A 19551-nucleotide genomic window follows, 5' to 3' on the forward strand; every position below is an offset into this window, starting at 1 on the left:
GACATCCTGGTTAAACCATGCAGTTACCTAACTCCGCAGTGAAAATCACAGCAGCCAAGCCCACCACCCCACATCTCACGTCCAGCGCTTGCTGTCAGCCTATGCTATTAAAAACAAGCAGACAAAACAAAACAAAATGAGCAAGCAACCAAGAATCATAAGAAGTCTGAACAAAGCCTATGCAGGAAAGAGAGAAAATAGGGGGGAAGCACACAAAGGAAACAGACTGTACAGGGTAAGGAAAATGTCAAAAGAAAAAAATACCTTCAGAAAGTTGTTGGAACCATGAATCAAAGCAAGATACTTTTTTAAAAGAACTTTCAGAAAACAAAAAGAGCTCTTGGACAGTATGATAGTGTAGCTGAATAATAGAAGACTTAGAATATAAAGTTGAGGAAATTTCTCAAATAGTAAAGCAAAAAGACAAATAAATGGAAACAGTGAAGAAAAATTAGCCCAGCAGGCCCACTAGCCAATCTCCCAAAGTTCCAAAAGTATTAAAAGAGAAACTTTCAGGGCGGCGCCTGTGGCTCAGTGAGCAGGGCGTCGGCCCCATATGCCGAGGGTGGCGGGTTCAAACCCGGCCCCGGCCAAACTGCAACAAAAAATAGCCGGGCGTTGTGGCGGGCGCCTGTAGTCCCAGCTACTCGGGAGGCTGAGGCAGGAGAATCGCCTAAGCCCAGGAGTTGGAGGTTGCTGTGAGCTGTGTGACGCCACGGCACTCTACCGAGGGCAATAAAGTGAAACTCTGTCTCTACACACACAAAAAAAAAGAGAGAAACTTTCAGCAAGTTTCTCCAGTACTGAAGAACACCATATTCTAGGTTGAAAGTACACAGTGGATGACAGATCTCTTCTGGACCAGGGCATGTCGCAGGGAAATCCCATGCATGAAACACATCCTTGAGAAAGGGCAAATGGGAGGTAAATCTGTTGAGACCTTGTATGAATAAAAATGTCTTTCTTCATTTTACTATTATGTAACATTTACTTGGAATTTGGGGTTGGAAATTTCAGAAGTTTGAAGACATTGCTTCTATAGAAATGTGAAGCCATTCTACTTCGTATTCCTTGGTATCTGACCTGCACTTTTTCTCTGGAAACACTCCAGATCTTCTCTGATCCCAGTGTCCTTGAAATTTCATAATGAACCACATGAAAGTAAGGGCACACACCAAGCAAGATGACGACATGGGTGCAGGAAATGGGATTCAGCACGGGAGATGAGGGAATCCCCAGATGAAGGTGATGGAATGTCCCAAGAAGAGCCTTGCACCAGGCATGGAGGTCACTGCAGCCTGTCTGGAGATGCTGCTGGTGCTGCTTCAGGAAGAGTAAACCAATAAAATCGGACGCATCTCAGCAGAGTGAAGACGTTCCTCATCTAACACCACCTAAGTCAGAACATGAAGTAATTTATTTTAGAGATCCCAGAAAATTGGAGTGAGGGCCTTGTGATACTGAGGTGGAGAAGCGGGGATAGTCAACATAAGGGCTGTGCTCTTGAGGTCCCTGGGCGAAGCGGACGCCATTCTGGTGATGGGTGAAAGCCCTGACCCAGCATGATGCAATTCATCCATGTGCCAGGAAAACACTTCTTACTTCTAAATCTATTGAGGTAAAAAAAAAAAAAAAAAGATAAATACAGGAGGGAAAAAAGGCAGACAACCCAACAGAAAAATGGACAAAAGATTTTTTTTTTTTTTTTTTGAAACTGAGTCTCACTCTGTCGCCCTGAATAAAGTGGCGTGGCATCATCACAGCTCATAGCAACCTCAAACTCTTGGGCTTGAGCAGTCCTCCCCTCACCCTCCCAAGTAGCGCAGACTACAGGTATGCACTCCTACACTGGGATAGTTTTTTCTATTTTTAGTAGAGATGGGGTCTATCTCTTGTTCAGGCTGGTCTCAAACTCCTCTGAGTTTAAGCAATCCACCCGCCTCGGCCTCCCAGAGTGCTAGGACTACAGGTGTGAGCCACTGTGCCTGGCGGATGCTGGGCTGGTAAAAGCTACAGATGTCTGGTGTAGCTATAAACCACTACTTGGAAAAACAAAACTGAGTACGTGAGTGAAATAGTTAAATCATTATGATATTTAACCACATGTTCCTTATTCAGTAATTTTGGTAAGTGTAACGTTTAGCACACTATAAATACAACATTTAATTTTGGGTATATGGCTGGTCGTGTTTCTCAAAGCTACATCTTCCCAGACTAGTTATTTCATTGTGTTATCTTGTAGTGACCAAGGGATGCAGGAAGTTAGAGGTTTGTGTTAGTCACTGAGCACCTGTCAGGGCATCCTGCCATCCAGCGCGTGACTACTATGTGTAAAGCGTTGCCTCCACGCCAGACATTCAAGTCTACAATCGTTTTCTCAGTTTGGGGTTTCAGAAAAGCCACATTGGATAACAATGTCCATTTAAGTTCCTTAAAGCCCAATTCTAGGGCGATGCCTGTGGCTCAGTCGGTAGGGCGCTGGCCCCATATACCGAGGGTGGCGGGTTCAAACCCGGCCCCAGCCAAACTGCAACCAAAAAATAGCCGGGCGTTGTGGCGGGCGCCTGTAGTCCCAGCTGCTCGGGAGGCTGAGGCAAGAGAATCGCTTGAGCCCAGGAGTTGGAGGTTGCTGTGAGCTGTGTGAGGCCACGGCACTCTACCCAGGGCCATAAAGTGAGACTCTGTCTCTACAAAAAAAAAGCCCAATTCTAAAATCACCTTCTCCAGGATTTCCCAGCCTACTTTAATGAAGCTGCATAATAGGTGGATGTCATTTCTTTTCTCTCTTAAGAATAGGGAGCAATGAAACTTCCATTTGAATCCCCAGCACCTAACAGTTCCTGACACAGAGTATCAAGAAGCGTGTGTTTAGCAAATATTTGTTGTATCAAACTACAAATGGAATGAAGGTCACAAGGCAGTAATGGAGTAACTCCTTCATGGATAGAACTCGTAAGAAAACTTTTCTTTGGCTCTAAAAGTCTTTTCTGTAAAATCAAGATAAATGGCAAATACCTGCCCTGTTTCTGAAAATGAGGACAGTATTGTGAGTAAATTATTTAAATGGATTTGAGCGTAGGTCTAACAGGGTCTAGAAAACAAAACAGAAACCACACTATTTTCATTGAAATAACAAGACTAGGATAGGGATAACTACGAAAAGTCACTACCACCAATAGGGTGAGAGGGATTGCCAGGCCCTGGGGGCTCTGAGCAGAGACCCACCATACTGGTGTTTGAGCTCTGAGGCAGGGCTGCAGCCCGGCTGCCACTGGCTCCCCAGGAGCTCAGAGGAAGGGCTTCATGAAGCTGGGGCTCAGCCCTGGAGGAAAGGGAGCTGCCTGGATCATGGCTGTGAAGGTGTATCATAAAGCTGGTTCTGGAAGGGCAAAAAGAATCTGCAGCCACAGGGAACCTCCAAGGAAGGAAGAAACAAACATCTGCCTTCTGCTATCCCTCTCCTCCTATCCCCAGTTGGTGGAACTTCCCTGGAATGGATTCTGGAGTGTGGTTTGAGAGTTCTAACCCCAGCATCACAGAATATGGAAGAATTAATTTGAAGCAGAAAGACATTGAATAGATGAATATTTCTAGAGACAATCAAGTGACCACTTTAAATATAACCACTAATGGGCTAAATGCCATCTAAGACAATGGAAATGACAAGGATGTCTCCTTTTACGTGTGTGTCATTGTCCCTTAACAACCTATTTTCTAGTATCTGTAAAGTTGGAATTTCAAAGGCCCTAAATGGAAGTATAATTGCTTTACATCCATTTTACGATGGCCCTTTACCTAAACAATATTTTTTAGGAAGACTTAGGTAAAACTCATAATTGGCAACTAATATCTAAATAATTCTACACAGATTATTTTGTGTAGTAAAGTGGATGAGGACTTTGTGTTCCCACAGGAATCTCTATACTTCTAGTACCACTAACTGTTGGCAAAAGCAACTTAGAATAGAAAATTTCAGTTTCTGGTATAGCAAATAAAGTTCTTGACATACATCCCAAAATTAATAAAATGTTTTCTTTCTTATGTTTTGGCTGGGGCCGGGTTTGAACCCTCCACCCCCAATATATGGGGCCAGTGCCCATAAAATGTTTTCTAATTGATTGTGATTGACCCAAAACACACTCAGCATTCTACTTTCTCATTGTGGTTTCATAAAAACGAATGGTAAGTATAAACTATGCTCAGCCTTTTAAATGCACATCAGTTCTAATTTGTAACATACAAGTAGTTTTTTTTTTTTTTTTTTTGGTGGGGGACAGAGTCTTACTTTGTCACCTTTGGTAGAGTGCTATGGCATCGCAGCTCACAGCAACCTCAGACTCTTGGGCTCAGGTGATCCTTGTGACTCAGCCTCCTAAGTAGCTGGGATTACAGGCGCCCAGCACAACGTTTTAGAGATAAGGTCTCCCTCTGGTTCAGGCTAATCTTGAACTTGTGAGCTCAATTGATCAACCAGCCTAGGTCTCTAGCACCTGGCCCAAGTAGCATTTTTTGAAAGAACATCCCAACATTCGGCTGAATTCAGCATATTCCTCTCAATCACCTACTATGGGTGAGGCCATGAGTTAGAGCAGGCGTCCTCAAACTTTTTAAACGGGGCCAATTCACTGTCCCTCAGACCGTTGGAGGGCTGGACTATAGTTTAAAAAAAAAAAACTAGGAACAAATTCCTATGCACACTGCACATATCTTATTTTGAAGTAAAAAACAAAATGGGAACAAATACAATTCACACAGCTTCATGTGGCCCGCGGGCTGCAGTTTGAGGACGGCTGTGTTAGAAACTCCGAGGTAGAGAGAGATGGATTCCAGTGAGGGGATCGGTAGGACTTTTGTATGACTTGGCATTTGACTTGGATCATAAAGATGGTTCTGCTTTCCACTTTGTAACCCAGAGAAGTGAAGAATTGCCATTGTCATCTAAGTGGTCTTTATATTTATTGAGCAAACTATGGTTCCCATACTCTGCACTTGCTTCTAGTAAGACTTACCCAGTATTTTCTATTTATTTACATTTGTTCTGGAATTAATACCTGAGAATAAGGACTGTGCTAATTCAACTCTGTAGCTGAATGCATTACCTGTAAAATAATTTACAGAAAATAGTAATTCAATAAGTAATTTCCACTGCAGTCATCATTGACTGCAAACAAGGACAAAGACTATTCTGTGACTTTATACCCTACTTGTGGGACTTTTGCTGGGGGACTTGTGTCGCAACATCCTGATTGAAATCACCTGTCCTTATGATTTCTGAATATTCCTACTTGGACTAACATAGGGAAATGAATGGCCGTGAAGAAAAACGTACTAAAGCCCTCTTTTAGTGCCAGAACTGGCATTTTTACTAAAAAATAAAAGGCACCTATGGCTCAAAGGGGTAGTGCGCCAGCCCCATATGCTAGAGGTGGCAGGTTCAAACCCAGCCCCAGCCAAAAACTGCAAAAAAAAAAAAAAAAAGATTTTAATTAGGTACTTACTGTGCACCAGATAGTATTAGACTGTTTCTGTCATAGTTAGCAAAATGAAGCTATAGAACTCATGGTAAATCAAAGATGAGTAAAGTAGATTATAAAACTCAAGACTGGCATATAGAAAAGAAATAACTTCTCAGCTAGCAGTGTGAGTTGAACGTAGGTCCAGCCTATCAGTACCGGGAGTGAATTTCAAGATACTTCACTGATGCATAAAATCCTAACTGTTGCTGCTTATCGTGCTGGTTTTTTTTTTAATTGCAGTTTTTGGCCAGGGCTGGATTTGAACCCGCCACCTCTGGCATATGGGGCCAGCGCCCTACTCACTTGAGCCACAGGCACTGGCCCTATCATGCTGTTTTTACTGAGTCCCCCATCTTATGGCAGCCACTGTGGTCCTGGGAAGGGCACCACCCCTGTCATGGCCCCAGGTGCCCCACAAGCTGCAAGCGTGTCCTTTCCGCCTCCAAGAGTTCTTTGCACCTCCCCAAGGGCCCAGGGCATTCCTGCTTCCTCCTTTCTGCTCCACTGCAAGACCGGATCTTGAGAACTACCACCTACATCTGCATGATACCCCAGGGATAGAAGGAGATTCAGCACCCTCACCTTCTTTCAGCAGAGGAGAGGGGCCTGGAGAGGGTGACAAACTGCTCAGTCTCCTGCAGTCAGTTATAAGGAGGTAGGACTTGAACTCAGACCTCTTCCTGTCCAAGGGAGTGCTCTTTCTAGTATGTTATGTGGCTTTGTATTAACAATTTATAGCCAAAAATAACACTCCTTTCTGTCTAGACGTTTGCATTTTCTAAAGATCAGAACTGAAGCTAAAATGTTAACATGGAACTTTATGTTATACAGGCTATTAGAAAGTCATAAAGTTCTTTTGAGATTTCTCAAATCATGCCCTGCTCCACTGGCAGCTTTATGCCACATCAGGAAACGTTAGTCAGACTTTCCTGGGAGAAAGAAGTGTAGCAACTGCTCCATGGCAGGCGCTGTGCAAAAACCAGCCCTCCAAGTTCCCCTGGCTGGTGTCTTCCATGGGCCAGGAGGCAGGAGAACTCGCTCTGTGTGTTGATACAGTGTCCCATCTTGAGGTCACTTCTCAGTGACACTGCCCAGCAGCGTGACCGGCACATGTCGGCACTTGGTAAAAGCTCGCTTTCCAAGCTGCTCTTTCTGTGCCACATGTTTAAACTGAAATCCATAAAGTAATGAATGCTCTTTCCTGTTTATTCAACCTCATCAATTTATTATTTCCAAAGCTTTTCCCTAGAATATGACTTTGAAGTCATAATAAAGCAAAAATGTCCTGAGATGGGTTAATGACTAAGTATGGCTAGCAGTCAGCTGTCCAAAATGGCAAGTAGATCTGGAGACCTATTTTTTTTTTTTTTTTTTTGGCCAGGGCTGGGTTTGAACCCACCACCTCTGGCATATGGGACTGGCGCCCTACTCCTTGAGCCAAGGCACCTCCCTGGAGACCTATTTTTTAAAGAAGGGTGGTCTTAATCCACCAACAGGCAGCCCAGGGCTGGCCCATTAACCATCAGTGTAGGTACTACTGAGCTGTTGTGGCATTTGGGTTTGTTGATAAAAGTATTGGGTGGATCTTTTAAAACCTAGAAATGCAAAAAAAGTATTGAGCTTGTTACTACAGAAAGCTTTCAAAGGAAAAGGTACTTTAAAAGGATTGGCTTACCATATATAAAGTATGATAAACATTTAGAGGGGGAAAAGGCACACAAAATAATGAAGGTCATGTTAATTAGGGGATGAAAACACTTTTACTGGTGGTGAGGCTCACATATAAAGTCAGGGATGATAGGCTCTTTTTAATTAAATTGATTTTCCAATATTTACATTTACTCAGCATCTAGCTTATCTCCAGATAAGGGAGAAAGTTATTCCCAAGCCTGGTGTAGCATTTTACCAGTGACTGTCGAGAAGAATGCAGCTGATTTCGGCTTCTGTTTATGTAGTTGCATATCGGAATTGGACTGTCAGGTCACGCCACTGTGAGCACTCTGGGGCGTCCAAGGTGAAAGGCCCTTTCTCCAGGCATCCTTAGTTGTTCTAATTCCATTCGCCACCACCAGAGCATGGGTTTTGCAAACAGGGAGTTAGGATTAAAACCTGTCTTCAACCCTTGCAAGGAGAGTGGTTTTTTCCTACATTGATCCATGTCTCAGAATCTCAGCTGTTTCTTTGATAAAATGAGCCAGTTAATAATTATAGCCAGTTAAGAAATCCGTGGAAGATTGCTGTGAAGATTAGAGATGATGTGGGCCTTGATCTGAAACATAAGTGTACCTAAGCAGTACTTCTTACCTATGGCCTGTATGTGTCCTAGAAACAATTTCCTTTCCAAATCCACATAAAAGCAGAGAAGGTAAAGTATTTCCTCAAGCTGCTGTACGGCATCATTTTAAGGTGACAGTGACTCAACTCCCTTTTCTTTACAGGAATCGTAATTGGAGAAGAAAACAACCATGAAAACAAAGCTCCAAGCATTGCCCCCGTCTGGCATTCAGGTGAGGCCGCCCAAACTTGGTAGTATCAGCAAAATGGTGAGGAGCAAAGGGGCTGGAAGCAAACTGCCAGGATTCCGCCTTCACTTCACCTCACGAGCTGTGGGTTCTGAGGCAAGTTACCCTTTCTGACTCAATTTTCTCATCTGAAACCTCAGAATAATATTGCTCCTGTCCAGAAGGGTTATTGTGAGGCTCATGCACAAAATATTCTTAGCGTAATAATGCCTGCACTCGTTACATAATATTGTTATTGTATAGGCAATAGTAATTATCTTGGAGGGGCTGAGAAGGGAGAAATCCTGGTCCTCTTCGTTATTTCCTTAAATAATTAAAATATCATAGGACTGTTATTATGGGGACAGTGAAGTATTCTCAAAAATTATACAAAGCTGCAAAGAAAAGATCACCATAATGGAAAATAATTTTGTTTCACTGTCCTTGGCACTTGTTTAAGACAAAGACCCCCACATCAGGCCATTTTCCAGCTTCCCAAGAGTTATCCATGTACTACCTAAGAGTGACACTTCTTTGGTGTCAAAACCAGTTTCAGACCTGCCAACTGAAAGGATTGTGAATTTGATAGTAGAGAGACCGTGATATCTTCTCTTTTTTACTAAATAGTGGCATCAGCTGTTTGCTTTTCTTTCAAAATTGTTTTCTAATATTTTGCTTCAACTTCTTCCAAACAAAACAGCTTGCAGCTCCAAGTCACGCTAGCTTTCTGGTTCACTGCTGCTTGGGCCTAAATGGCTGGTGCACCGGTTCCTGCTCTCACTACCATTGGGCTGGGCAGGTTCCAGGTTCCTTGCGCAATGAACCTTGTAGAGTCCAAAAAGTTGATTTTCCAGACTAACTTCATTTAACCTGGTATGAACTTTAGACAAGGTAGCTCTGAAGAAATTCACACAGACTTTTTCCACTTCAAAGTATTTGTTTTAATTGTCAAAAAAAAAAAATTCACAACATTGACTACATTCTGGGTTATAAAACAAAATAAAACATTTCCATTTTTTGTTTTGTGGGGGGTTTTTTGTTTTGTTTTTTTGAGAGAGAGTTTCACTCTCACCCAGGTAGACTACCGTGGCATCATAACTCACAGCAACCTCAAACTCCTGGGCTCAAGTGATCCTCTTGCCTCAGTCTCTCTAGTAGCTAGGACTACAGGCACCTACCACAACACCCTGCTAGTTTTTCTATTTTTAGTAGAGACTCTTGTTCAGGTCTCGAACTCCTGACCTCAAGCAATTCATCTGCCTTAGCCTCCCGGAGTGCTTAGGGTTGTAATTACGTATGAGCCACTGAGCCCAGCCCAAAATAAAACATTTTAAGGAATTTAAATCATATGAAATGAGCTCTCTAAAAACAGTGGAATTAAATAAGAAATCAGTAACAGAAGGATATCTGGAAAATTCCCAAATAGTTGAAAATTAAATAATGCCTTCAAAATAATTTATGAGTCAAATAGGAAGTCACAAAGGAAATTAGAAAATATTTTGAGTTGAATTAAAGTGAAAATACAACATATCAAGAAGTTTTTATTTATTTAAATATTTAAAGTGATGATTAGAGGAAAAATTATGGCATTAAAGGCTTATTTTAGAAAAGAAGAAAGATCTAAAATTAATGATCTAAGCTTCCATCTTAAAAAGCTAGAAAGAAGCAGCTAAAAGCAAAGAAAGCAGAAAGAAGAAAATAATAAAGAGATAAAATCAATGAAATTTAAAAATAGAAAAATGATAGAGGAAATCAATTAAATGAAAAGCTGTTTCTTTAAAAAGATCAATAAAATTGGTAAGCCTCAGCCAAACTGACAAGGAAAAAAAGTATATATTTTTTCATAACAAGAATGAAATAGGGACCACTTTTACAGATTCTACAGACATTAAAAGGGTAATACTATTATATCACAACTTAATGCCCCCAAATTTAATTATTTAGATGAAATAGGTAAATTCCTTGAGAGACAAAAACTACCAAAGCTTTCTCAAGAAAATATAGATATTCTGAATAATCCTATATTTTATTTTTAAAAATTGAATCAGTAGTTAAAATTATTTCAACAAAGAAAACACTGAGCCTAATGGCTTTACTGGCAAATTCTCCCAAATATTTAAGAAATAAATAATACCAATTTAATGTAAACTTTTTTAGGAAATAGAAAAAGGAACACTTCTCATCTTATGAGATCAGCATTACCCTGGTACCAAAACTGGGCAAAGAGATTATAAGAAAACTGCAGATCAACATCTGTCAAAAACATGAATGTGAAAATCCTCAATAACACATGATTAATCGAATTTCAGAGGCTAATGCAGGAGGATTGATTGAGGCCAGGAGTTCAAGACAAGCCTGGACAAATAGTAAGACCCTTTCTCTACAAATAATAATAAAAATAAATTAGCCAGGAATGGTGATGCATGGCTGTACTCCTACGTACTTAGGAGGCTCAGGCAAGAGGATCACTTGAGCCCAGGAATTCAAAGCTGCAATGAGCTATGATCACACCACAGCATTCCAGCCTGCATAACAGACTAAGATTCTATCTCTAAAAATAAAAAATAAAATAAAATACAATTGCTACTCAAATCCTGCAATATATTAAAATGATAGTCATCACATATAAGTTGGGTTTATCCCCGAAATGAAGGGTTGGTTCAACTTTTTAAAGTCAATGTAATTCACTATATCGACAGAGTGCATAAGTAAAATCCTATGATCATCTCTATGTATGAAGAAAAGCATTTAACAAAATTCAACATCCACTCATGATTTTTTTTTTTTTTGAGATAGAGTCTCACTATGTTGCCCTGGGTAGAGTGCCATGGTGTCACAGCTCACAGCAACCTCAAACTCTTAGGCTTAAGTGATTCTCTTGCCTCAGCCTCCCAAGTAGCTGGGACTACAGGTGCCTGTCACAATGCCCAGCTATTTTTTGGTTGTAGTTGTCATTGTTGGGATTCAAACCCGCCAGCCCCAATGTATGTAGCCCCACTCATGATTTTTTAGAAAACAAAACCACACAGCATAGGCTAAGAATTCATGGAGAATACCCCCAAAGCAATCACAGTAACAACAAAAATTAATGAATGGGAACTGCTTAAGTTAAAAGGCTCTGCATAGCCAAGGAAACAGTTAATAGAAGGAATAGAAAACCTACAGAATGGAAGGAAATATTTGGTTGCTACACGTCTAAGAAAGGGCTGATAACCAGAATCTATAAAGAAATCAAGCAAATTAGCAAGAAAAAAATCAAATAACCCCATTAAAAAGTGGGCAAAGACATGAACGGAAACTTTTCAGAAGAAGATAGACTAATGGCCAATAAACCCCAAAAAACATTCTGTGTCTCTAATCATCAGGGAAAAGCAAATCAAACCACAATGCTCAATGTCTCTAATCACCAAATGGTAGACCCACCGTTGATCAGCAGTCCCACTATTGGATATATACCCAAAGGAAAAATAGCCATTTCATCAAAAAGACACGTGCATGTTTGCTGCAGCACGATGAGCAATCACAAAGATGTGGAACAACCCAAGTGCCCAACAAAACATGAGTGGATTAAGAAAATGTCATATATGAATGTACACTGTGAAGTACTACTCAGCCATTAAAAAAATGGTGAGTTGATGCTTTTTGCAACAACCTGGGTGGAACTGGAGACAATTCTTCTGTGTGAAGTTTTGCAAGAATGGAAAAAGAAACACTCACTATTAAACTGGAAATAATCAATCAACACCCATGTGCACACTTGGTGGTAAAAACAATGGAAAGCAGGTGGGGGTGGGCAGGCGGAGAGGGGTAACTTCACACCTAACAGATACGTTGCACACTGAGCCAGGGGCACACTTAACTTCAACTTAAACTGTACAAAAGCAATTCATGTAACCAAAACATTTGTACCCCTGTAATACTCTGAAAAAAAATTTAAGTTAAAAAGAACAATCTAAGTAAACTGTGAGTTAAAAGAGAACTCAGGCTCGGTGCCCAAAGCTCAGTGGTTAGGGCGCCAGCTACATACACCAAGGCAGGACGGTTCAAACCTGGGCCAGGCCTGCTAAACAACAATGACAACTGCAAAAAAAAGTAGCCAGGAGTTGTGGCGGGCGCCTGTAGTCCCAGCTACTTGGGAGGCTGAGACAAAGAGAATTGCTTAAGCACAAGAGTTAGAGGTTGCTGTGAGGTATGACACCAACACACTCTACCCCGGGCGACAAAGTGAGACTCTGTCTCCAAAAAAAAGGGGGGGAGGGGACTCAACCTGATAAAAATTTTCTGTGTTTTTTATATATTGCCCTATAACAATATAAAACATTATGACTAGCTGAGTGCCTCTGGCGGGAGGCAACTGGGGCTGCAGTCTCGTCTGAAAACTGCCCTGGAATGGTGGTGTTGGGGGACCCATCACCCTGGAAAGGCTACCTGTTGTATGATTCCATTTATATGACATTCTGGAAAAGGTAAAACTATAGTCAGAAAACAGACCAGCGGTTGCCATTTGCGAACGATCTCCAGGACGCTGTCAGACCACCTCTCCGACGTCCCTGCACCTGTGCGTTCAGGGCAGCCACCTGCGCGCTCTCCCCAGTTTCAGCTCCTACCTGAGCCTTACCCAGATCTCCACCCAGTCCATGCTGGTTGTCACCAGGCTGATCTCCGTGTCACAGACAGTGTGTTAATTTTCCAGGGCAATCACCCACCTGGTACCGGGCTTATGGGATGGGACTGGCGGCAAAGGGCAGCCAATTTACGGGACCTCACGAGTTCCCAGGTCCCTCAACTTCCCGTCTTTGCGCTCAGACCCGAGCAGCAGGGAACAGTTGGGAGCAGGATGAGGGAAAGGAGCCTAAAATAATTAAGACAGGCTGGGCAAACCCCAGCGCCCACATCAGAGGGACCCACGCAGCGGCACCCTCGCGCGGGCAGCCGGACTGTGACCAGCTCGGCCACCGCCACCGCGCCTGCTCGTCCTTCCTGCCCTTCTCCCTCCGGTTCGTTCCCTGAAGGCACAGCCCTGCTCGGGACAGACAGGGACGCTGCCCACGAGGCAGCTGGCAGGGCACACAAAGGAACAGCCGCAGTTGTCACAAGAGGCGGGGTGGCCGTCCCCAGAGCGGTGCAGGGGGCAGGGCGGAGACCCCTGGCACAGGTGTCTTCCAGCTGACGCTGCTGGAAGCAGAGCCCACGACCCGCGGAGTCTGCGAACCCTGTGGGGTCTCTCCCCGCGCAGGGACGTGCGAGGACCCGGGCCCGCGGTCGGGACAGCTCCTCCCGGGACCCCAGGGCGCTCCGCCGGGGCCTTTCCCGGTAGCTGGGCGGGAACGGAGCGCGGCGGCCCCGCCCAGGCCAGCCCGGGTGGGGGACAGTCCCCCCATAAGGACCGCTTGGTGAGCCCGGCCAGGCGAGGACGCACGGCCAGGAGGAAGGAGCGCGAGTCCCGGGCAGGGAAGGTTTCGAGACCCGGGCCGCGCCCCGAGGTCGCCACGTCGAGCCCCGCAAGGTCCCGCCCGAGGTCCCCTGCGCCCCGCCTCGCCGCCGCCCCGCGGGGAGCCCCAGGTGTCTTCTTGCCGCGGGGAAACGACACCCGAAATTAAAACCGGGGAAGCCCGCAGCCTTCCGCCTTCTCCAGCCAGCTCGAGTGACTTAGATCGGGTGAACTTTAACATTAAAAGAGAGATTATCTTACAGCGCGGCTCGCTTTAGGACGGCGAGTTGCCTCTGAACAGGCGACTGAAGTCGGGTCACCCGAGGCAGCGACGTCCAGGCTGTCGCCCAATCGCGCTGCGGCTCTGGAGGGGCAGAGTCTGTACAGACCGGCGCTCCCTGATCCTTTATGAGAGCTGTTCCCTTCCAGGTCCTCAACAAAGACCCCCTCGTTGGGGGTCTCAAGTCCAGTCCCTTAGCGCCAGTGTTTTATAAATGACATTTTCGAACTATTTGAAGGTCCACTTTAAGATTTATTCCTCTGCGATGGAGAAGTATGAGAAAATTAGAAAAATTGGAGAAGGATCCTATGGAGATGTTTTCAAATGTAGGAACAGGGACACGGGTCAGATTGTGGCCATAAAGAGGTTTCTGGAATCCGAAGATGACCCGGTCATAAAGAAGATCGCCCACCGGGAAATCCGCATGCTCAAGGTAATCGATTCGCTTTCTCTTTAAAGTGAATTTTCAGTGATTAAAAAAGGAAAGTGAGTGGCGTTAAGTTAAACGAACACCTTGGGACACAGTCACATCTCCTGTCATGGCCTTTAGACTCGAGTGACAGAAATGGGATGTCTGTCTACTCTCTACTGACCTGTGAAGCAGGTGGTGTTCACCTTGAGAGATGCTGTGGGTACTTCACCTCTCTTACCAAAAGCTTCTCTCCCCTGTCCCCTGGAGAGCTGGATTTACAAGAGTTTTCACCCTCAATTGTGCTAGCATTGATGATTTTTAAACTTGTAAGCTACTATTTTTTTTGGGGGGGGGGCATTCTCTGCCCATTAAGAGAATTACTCATTCACTTGTTTTCAAACTGCTAGAAATCTGACAGGTTTCATTACACCTCACATGTATTTACTGAGCACCATAATGCCCTATGGCTAAAAAGTTTTCTTCTTAAAGAACTGAATTGAGGCTTGGTGTCTGCTGCTCAATGGTTAGAGCGCTGGCCACATACACTGAGGCAGGTGAGTTCAAACCTGGCCCTGGCCAGCTAAACAACAACAACAAAAAAATGTAGCCAGGTGTTATGGTGGGTGCCTGTAGTCCCAGCTACTTGGGAGACTGAGGCAAGAGAATTGCATAAGCTCAGGAGTTGGAGGTTGCTGTGAGTTGTGATGCCACGGCACTCTACCCAGGGCAACAGCTTAAGGCTCTGTCTCCAAAAAAAAAAACAAACAAAAAAAAAACTGGACCAAAGCACAGTCTTTCCTGAGACCATAGCTGATGGCTGTAGTTAGCAGCTCGTTGTGTCTTTGCACATGTTTCTCTGGTGTGTGTGTGTGTGTGTGCGTGTGTGTGCACCTCATCCTTACTTTTCTTATTTCACCATCCATTGATGAAAATGGTGACATCATTTATTTTGGGTATCCTAAATCTCATTGACAGTAAACACTCGTTTCCAGTCAATAGTTTTGATGAGCCCTGTGCAGAAGCGAGCTGCCAGGTGCTCACCTGTGGGTGTTTACAGAGCTGCAGGTACCAGGCCGTGATTCATGAACTTGCATCTTAGTAAAGAGAGACCAACTGTAAAAAAATAATTATATGACAAGTAGTGAAAAATGAAACAGGATGAGGGGATAAAGGGGGCTTGCTTTTTTATATAAGGTGGTTCTAAAGAGAGGCATTTAAAAGAGGCCAGAAGAGAATGTGGGAGGACTGATGCAGGCATCTAAGGGAAGAGCATTCCAGACAGAGGGCATGGTCAGAGTACAAAGGCCCACGTAGGACCACAGGGTCTGGTCTTGGCTCGTTCTGCTATGCTCTAGAAGAAGCAAAGTGGTCAGTGTGTCTGGGGCAGGGTAAGCCAGGGTGAGGGTCCAGAAGAGGAAGTTAGAGACCCAGGCAGGGCAGGCAAGAAGGCCGCGTGAGCTATGGCAAGCCCTGGGGGCTTTATTCAGATGATGATAAGGGCCATCAGAGAATTTTGAGCAGATGGGAGTCTTGGCATGACTTATGTTGTAGAAGGATTCCTGTAGCTGCAGGTTGCTCTGGCTTCATAGGAAGGAAGATCAGTTAGGCAACGATTGAAATAAACCAGGTGTGAGGCGATGAGATTTGGCTCAAAGTGGTAGCAGTGGACCTGGTGAGGGGTAGTCAGATTCTCAGTTTATTCTGAGAACACATAGGTGCTAAGAATGACTTCAAGTTTTTCGACCTGAGTAACTAGAAAAATGAAGAGATGATTTGCTTTGATAGACAGTCCAGGTGCAGATTTAGGGGAAAGAAAATCAAGAGTTCTGTTTTGGATGGATTAAGGTTGAGATGTGAATCCAAGGAGACTTATAACCCTAGGAGACACAAATACGGCATTCAAGGGAAGCCCAGGGTGAAGTCCAGGGTGGAGATATAAAGACATATCAATATTTGAGGCCATGAGACTGGGCGACATCACGGGGGATGAAGGGACAGATACTAGGACAGAGCCCTGTTTCTGCTGGCATTTGGGGGTCAGGAAGTTGAGGAGGAACTAGCAAGGGAGGCAAGAAGAAGCAATTGCAAGGTAGGAAAATCCTGAGAACAATGTTCTTAAAAGCTTAATGAAGAAATGGTTTAAGAATGAAGGGGCTCCTGTAGCTCAACGGTTAGGACAATGGCCATGTGCACTGGGGCTAGTGGGTTCAAATCCGGCCCAGGCCTGCTAAGCAAAAGAAAAGAAAAGAAAATAGCCAGGTGTTGTGGTGGGTGCCTATATTCCCGGCTACTAGGGAGGCTGACCCAAGAGAATCACTTGACAAAGTGAGATTCTGTCTCAATTTAAAAAAAAAAAGAATGAAGGATGGTCAGTGCTGTCAAAGGTCACCATTAGTGCAGATTTAGAAGCAGCCAATGGGGCGGCACCTGTGGCTCAGTCGGTAAGGCGCCGGCCCCATATACCCAGGGTGGCGGGTTCAAACCCGGCCCTGGCTGAACTGCAACCAAAAAATAGCCGGGCGTTGTGGCGGGCGCCTGTAGTCCCAGCTACTCGGGAGGCTGAGGCAAGAGAATCGCTTGAGCCCAGGAGTTGGAGGTTGCTGTGAGCTGTGTGATGCCAGGGCACTCTACCGAGGGCCATAAAGTGAGACTCTGTCTCTACAAAAAAAAAAAGCAGCAGCTAATGGCTTTGAAAATATGAAGGTCATTTGCCATCTTGACAAGAGATGGGTGGAGTGGTAGGAATGAAAGTTTTCATCAGCAAGGGTTCAAGAGGAGAGGAGCGAAGTGGAGAGAATTAGACAGACAACTGTTCCGAGGAGTTTTATTATAAAAATAAGCCAAGGGCTGGGCATGGTGGCACACACTTGGCATCCCAGCACTTTGGGAGGCCAAGGTGGACAGATCACTTTAGGCCAGGAGTTCGAGACCTGGGCAACAGTGAAATCCTGTCTCTACAAAAAATAAATAAATACTAGAAATACTAAAATAAATAATACTAGAAAACTTAGCCAGGCATGGTGGCACACATCTATACTCCTAAATACTCAGCATTCTGAGGCAGGAGGATCATCTGAGCCCGGGAGTTTGAGGTTGTTGTGAGCTATGATGGCACCACTGTACTCTAGCCTGGGTAACAGAGTGAGACCCTGTCTCAAAGAAAGAGAAAGTAATTCAAAGTGGGGCAGTAGGTGCTCAGAAAGATGTGGTGTGAAGAAAGGGGGTTTTGTTTTTGTGGCGGTTGTTGTTAATACAGAAGAAATAAGTATATTTATATGCTAATGGTGATGATCCAGTGGAGAGAAAACTTGAGATTGTAGGAGGGAGGGAATTGCTGTAGCCATGACCTTGAGTTACTGACCTATGACCTTGAGTTATTGACCTAAATGTGACCAAACATATACATAACAGGATAATAAAAAATCAATTCATGGACCATTTAGGACATTAGGCGACCTCTTATTTTATCTGGAATTTTGCTATATTCTTTAAATTCACCATCTTTTTTTTTTTTAATTTTCTCTATACATATACATGTGTTTATTTGGTTTCCACTTTTTGCCTTCACAAAATTAAAAAGGCTTAAAAGTTAATAACAGTAAGAATGTTTAAGATAAGGATTAGAAACAAAAACCTCGTAAAGAATGCATGAAGATAAATACATTCAGAAAAGAAATCAGAAGATTGCTGCAATGAAATATTGAGCAATAATAATAATGCAAAAAAGTGCATTTGACAATAATTCACATTGTCAGATAAGAGTATGTCTATCATAGAATGCTTTGACTCTAAGGTTCAGTATGGAGTCATCAGTTAACCTCTTCTTATTATTTTTTTTCCAAAATCTCAAACAATAGACAACTAATATTAATAAATAAAAATATAAATTCACCATCCTTAATCTTTATGTCACAGTACCCAAGCTGTAGGCTCCAACCTAAGGTGAAGAACTTCTTCCAGGGTAGATGACATTTTCTGATTTGCATATGACCCATGAACGCTATAGGTTCAACCCCTTTCCATAACTCAGGCTTAAACATATTGAAGATATACTGAGTGAGAGGTAGGATGGTCAACACAGAAGCCAGGTAACAGAGAGGGTCAAGGTCTCTCTGTAAGAAAATCCCCTTAAATCAAGAAGTCCGGCATGCTGGGCTGGAGTATGACAGAGTTCTTCATAAAGCAGGTGGATGAACTTGAACCCAACCCAGCCCCTGGGGAATGTCTCTGTATCCAGTAAGGAAAGAGCCATGTGGTTCAAATCAAATACAAGCCAACCAACCCAGAGGCAGTGTCGCCGAGGTCCCCAGCCTCTGCGCTGCTGGCCTTCTCACTGGGTAGTGCTGCAGGAAGGGGATGGAAGGAATTTCAGGGACAGAAAAGTAGATGCTCCTCAAGGAATTGGACGTCAACACATGTCAATGCCACTCGGGGTGCCCAGGCAGACCTTCCACCTGTAGGAGATGGTGCGGGGGCATTACAATAGGGCAGACCAGCTCCAGTCAAGGCCTGAAAGCAGCAGCTGGGACGTGTGACAACCCCTCCTCCAGAAGACAAGAGAAACGAGAGCAGGGCAGGGATCACATACTGCCATTTGCATTGCGGGTCTGTTGACTAGTGGACTGGGCGGACTGTCAGGCAGCGCTACCTGGCACCACGGGTGACACTAGTAACAACTGGGGAGGTGGGTGTTGTCATCTCATTTCACAAATGCGTTCAGAGTGGTTAATGATTTGCTGAGGTCTCTCCATCAGCCAGCTGGAAGGCAGCCACAGTTCTCCCTGTCCCTGGGCCCTGCTGCTTGCCCACATCACGGCCATCACGGTACACCAGACACCATGCTCTGAAGTCTCCCAGTGACGGGGCCCCAGAATTTATTCGGCCCCTTCTCCCACGGGGCCTGGGCTCTGAGGCTCATGGCCTTCAGGGAAGTCTGAATGCAAATTCTCGGCAGAATAGCAGCTCTTTCCAGCTCTCACTGCCTAGCCTGATAGGTTACATAAGAAGGCAGAAAGTTGTGGCTTGCCGCCAACAAAGCTGAGAAGATGCATGCAGGAAGTGTCCATTTGAGGCTGTATTATAAATATCAGAGTGTGGTGCTCAATCTCAGTGAGAACGACCTCACCCTGAGAGGATGGAAGGGCTGACACATTTATTGTATAAAACACACACACTCCGCCGAGCTTCTGGAAAGTACCTGGCCATTGTCAATGCTATTTTGCATATCACATACTTTCTAGACAGCCCCCAACTATAGCACATATGCAGATATACAATATATTTGTGGTATTAAAATGACATCAGTAAGGGAATCAGTGGAAAATGTGCAAAAAGATTCTTCTAGGCTCAGTGCTGGTAGCTTAGCAGCTATTGCGCCAGCCACATACACCAGAGCTGGCGGGTTCAAGCCC

At 44.2% G+C, this 19551-nt stretch overlaps 1 protein-coding gene across 5 annotated transcripts in view; it reads left to right on the forward strand.

The window, feature by feature from the left end:
- Positions 1-7068: 7068 nt before the first annotated feature.
- Positions 7069-19551, forward strand: part of CDKL1 (cyclin dependent kinase like 1) — a 61787-nt gene continuing 49304 nt past the window's right edge. The window contains exons 1-2 of one of the 5 annotated variants that reach the window (XM_053596083.1): positions 7069-7507; positions 7955-8134. In XM_053596083.1, the coding sequence (XP_053452058.1) occupies positions 7982-8134 (153 nt within the window). In that variant the 5' untranslated portion in view covers positions 7069-7507; positions 7955-7981. Of the gene's footprint in view, positions 7508-7954; positions 8135-13331; positions 14162-19551 lie in introns of those variants that run through there. The other 4 variants (XM_053596082.1, XM_053596086.1, XM_053596085.1 and 1 more) reach the window with 4 other exon arrangements.

Source organism: Nycticebus coucang, chromosome 6, assembly GCF_027406575.1.
Source record: "Nycticebus coucang isolate mNycCou1 chromosome 6, mNycCou1.pri, whole genome shotgun sequence".
Taxonomy (NCBI): Eukaryota; Metazoa; Chordata; class Mammalia; order Primates; family Lorisidae; genus Nycticebus; species Nycticebus coucang.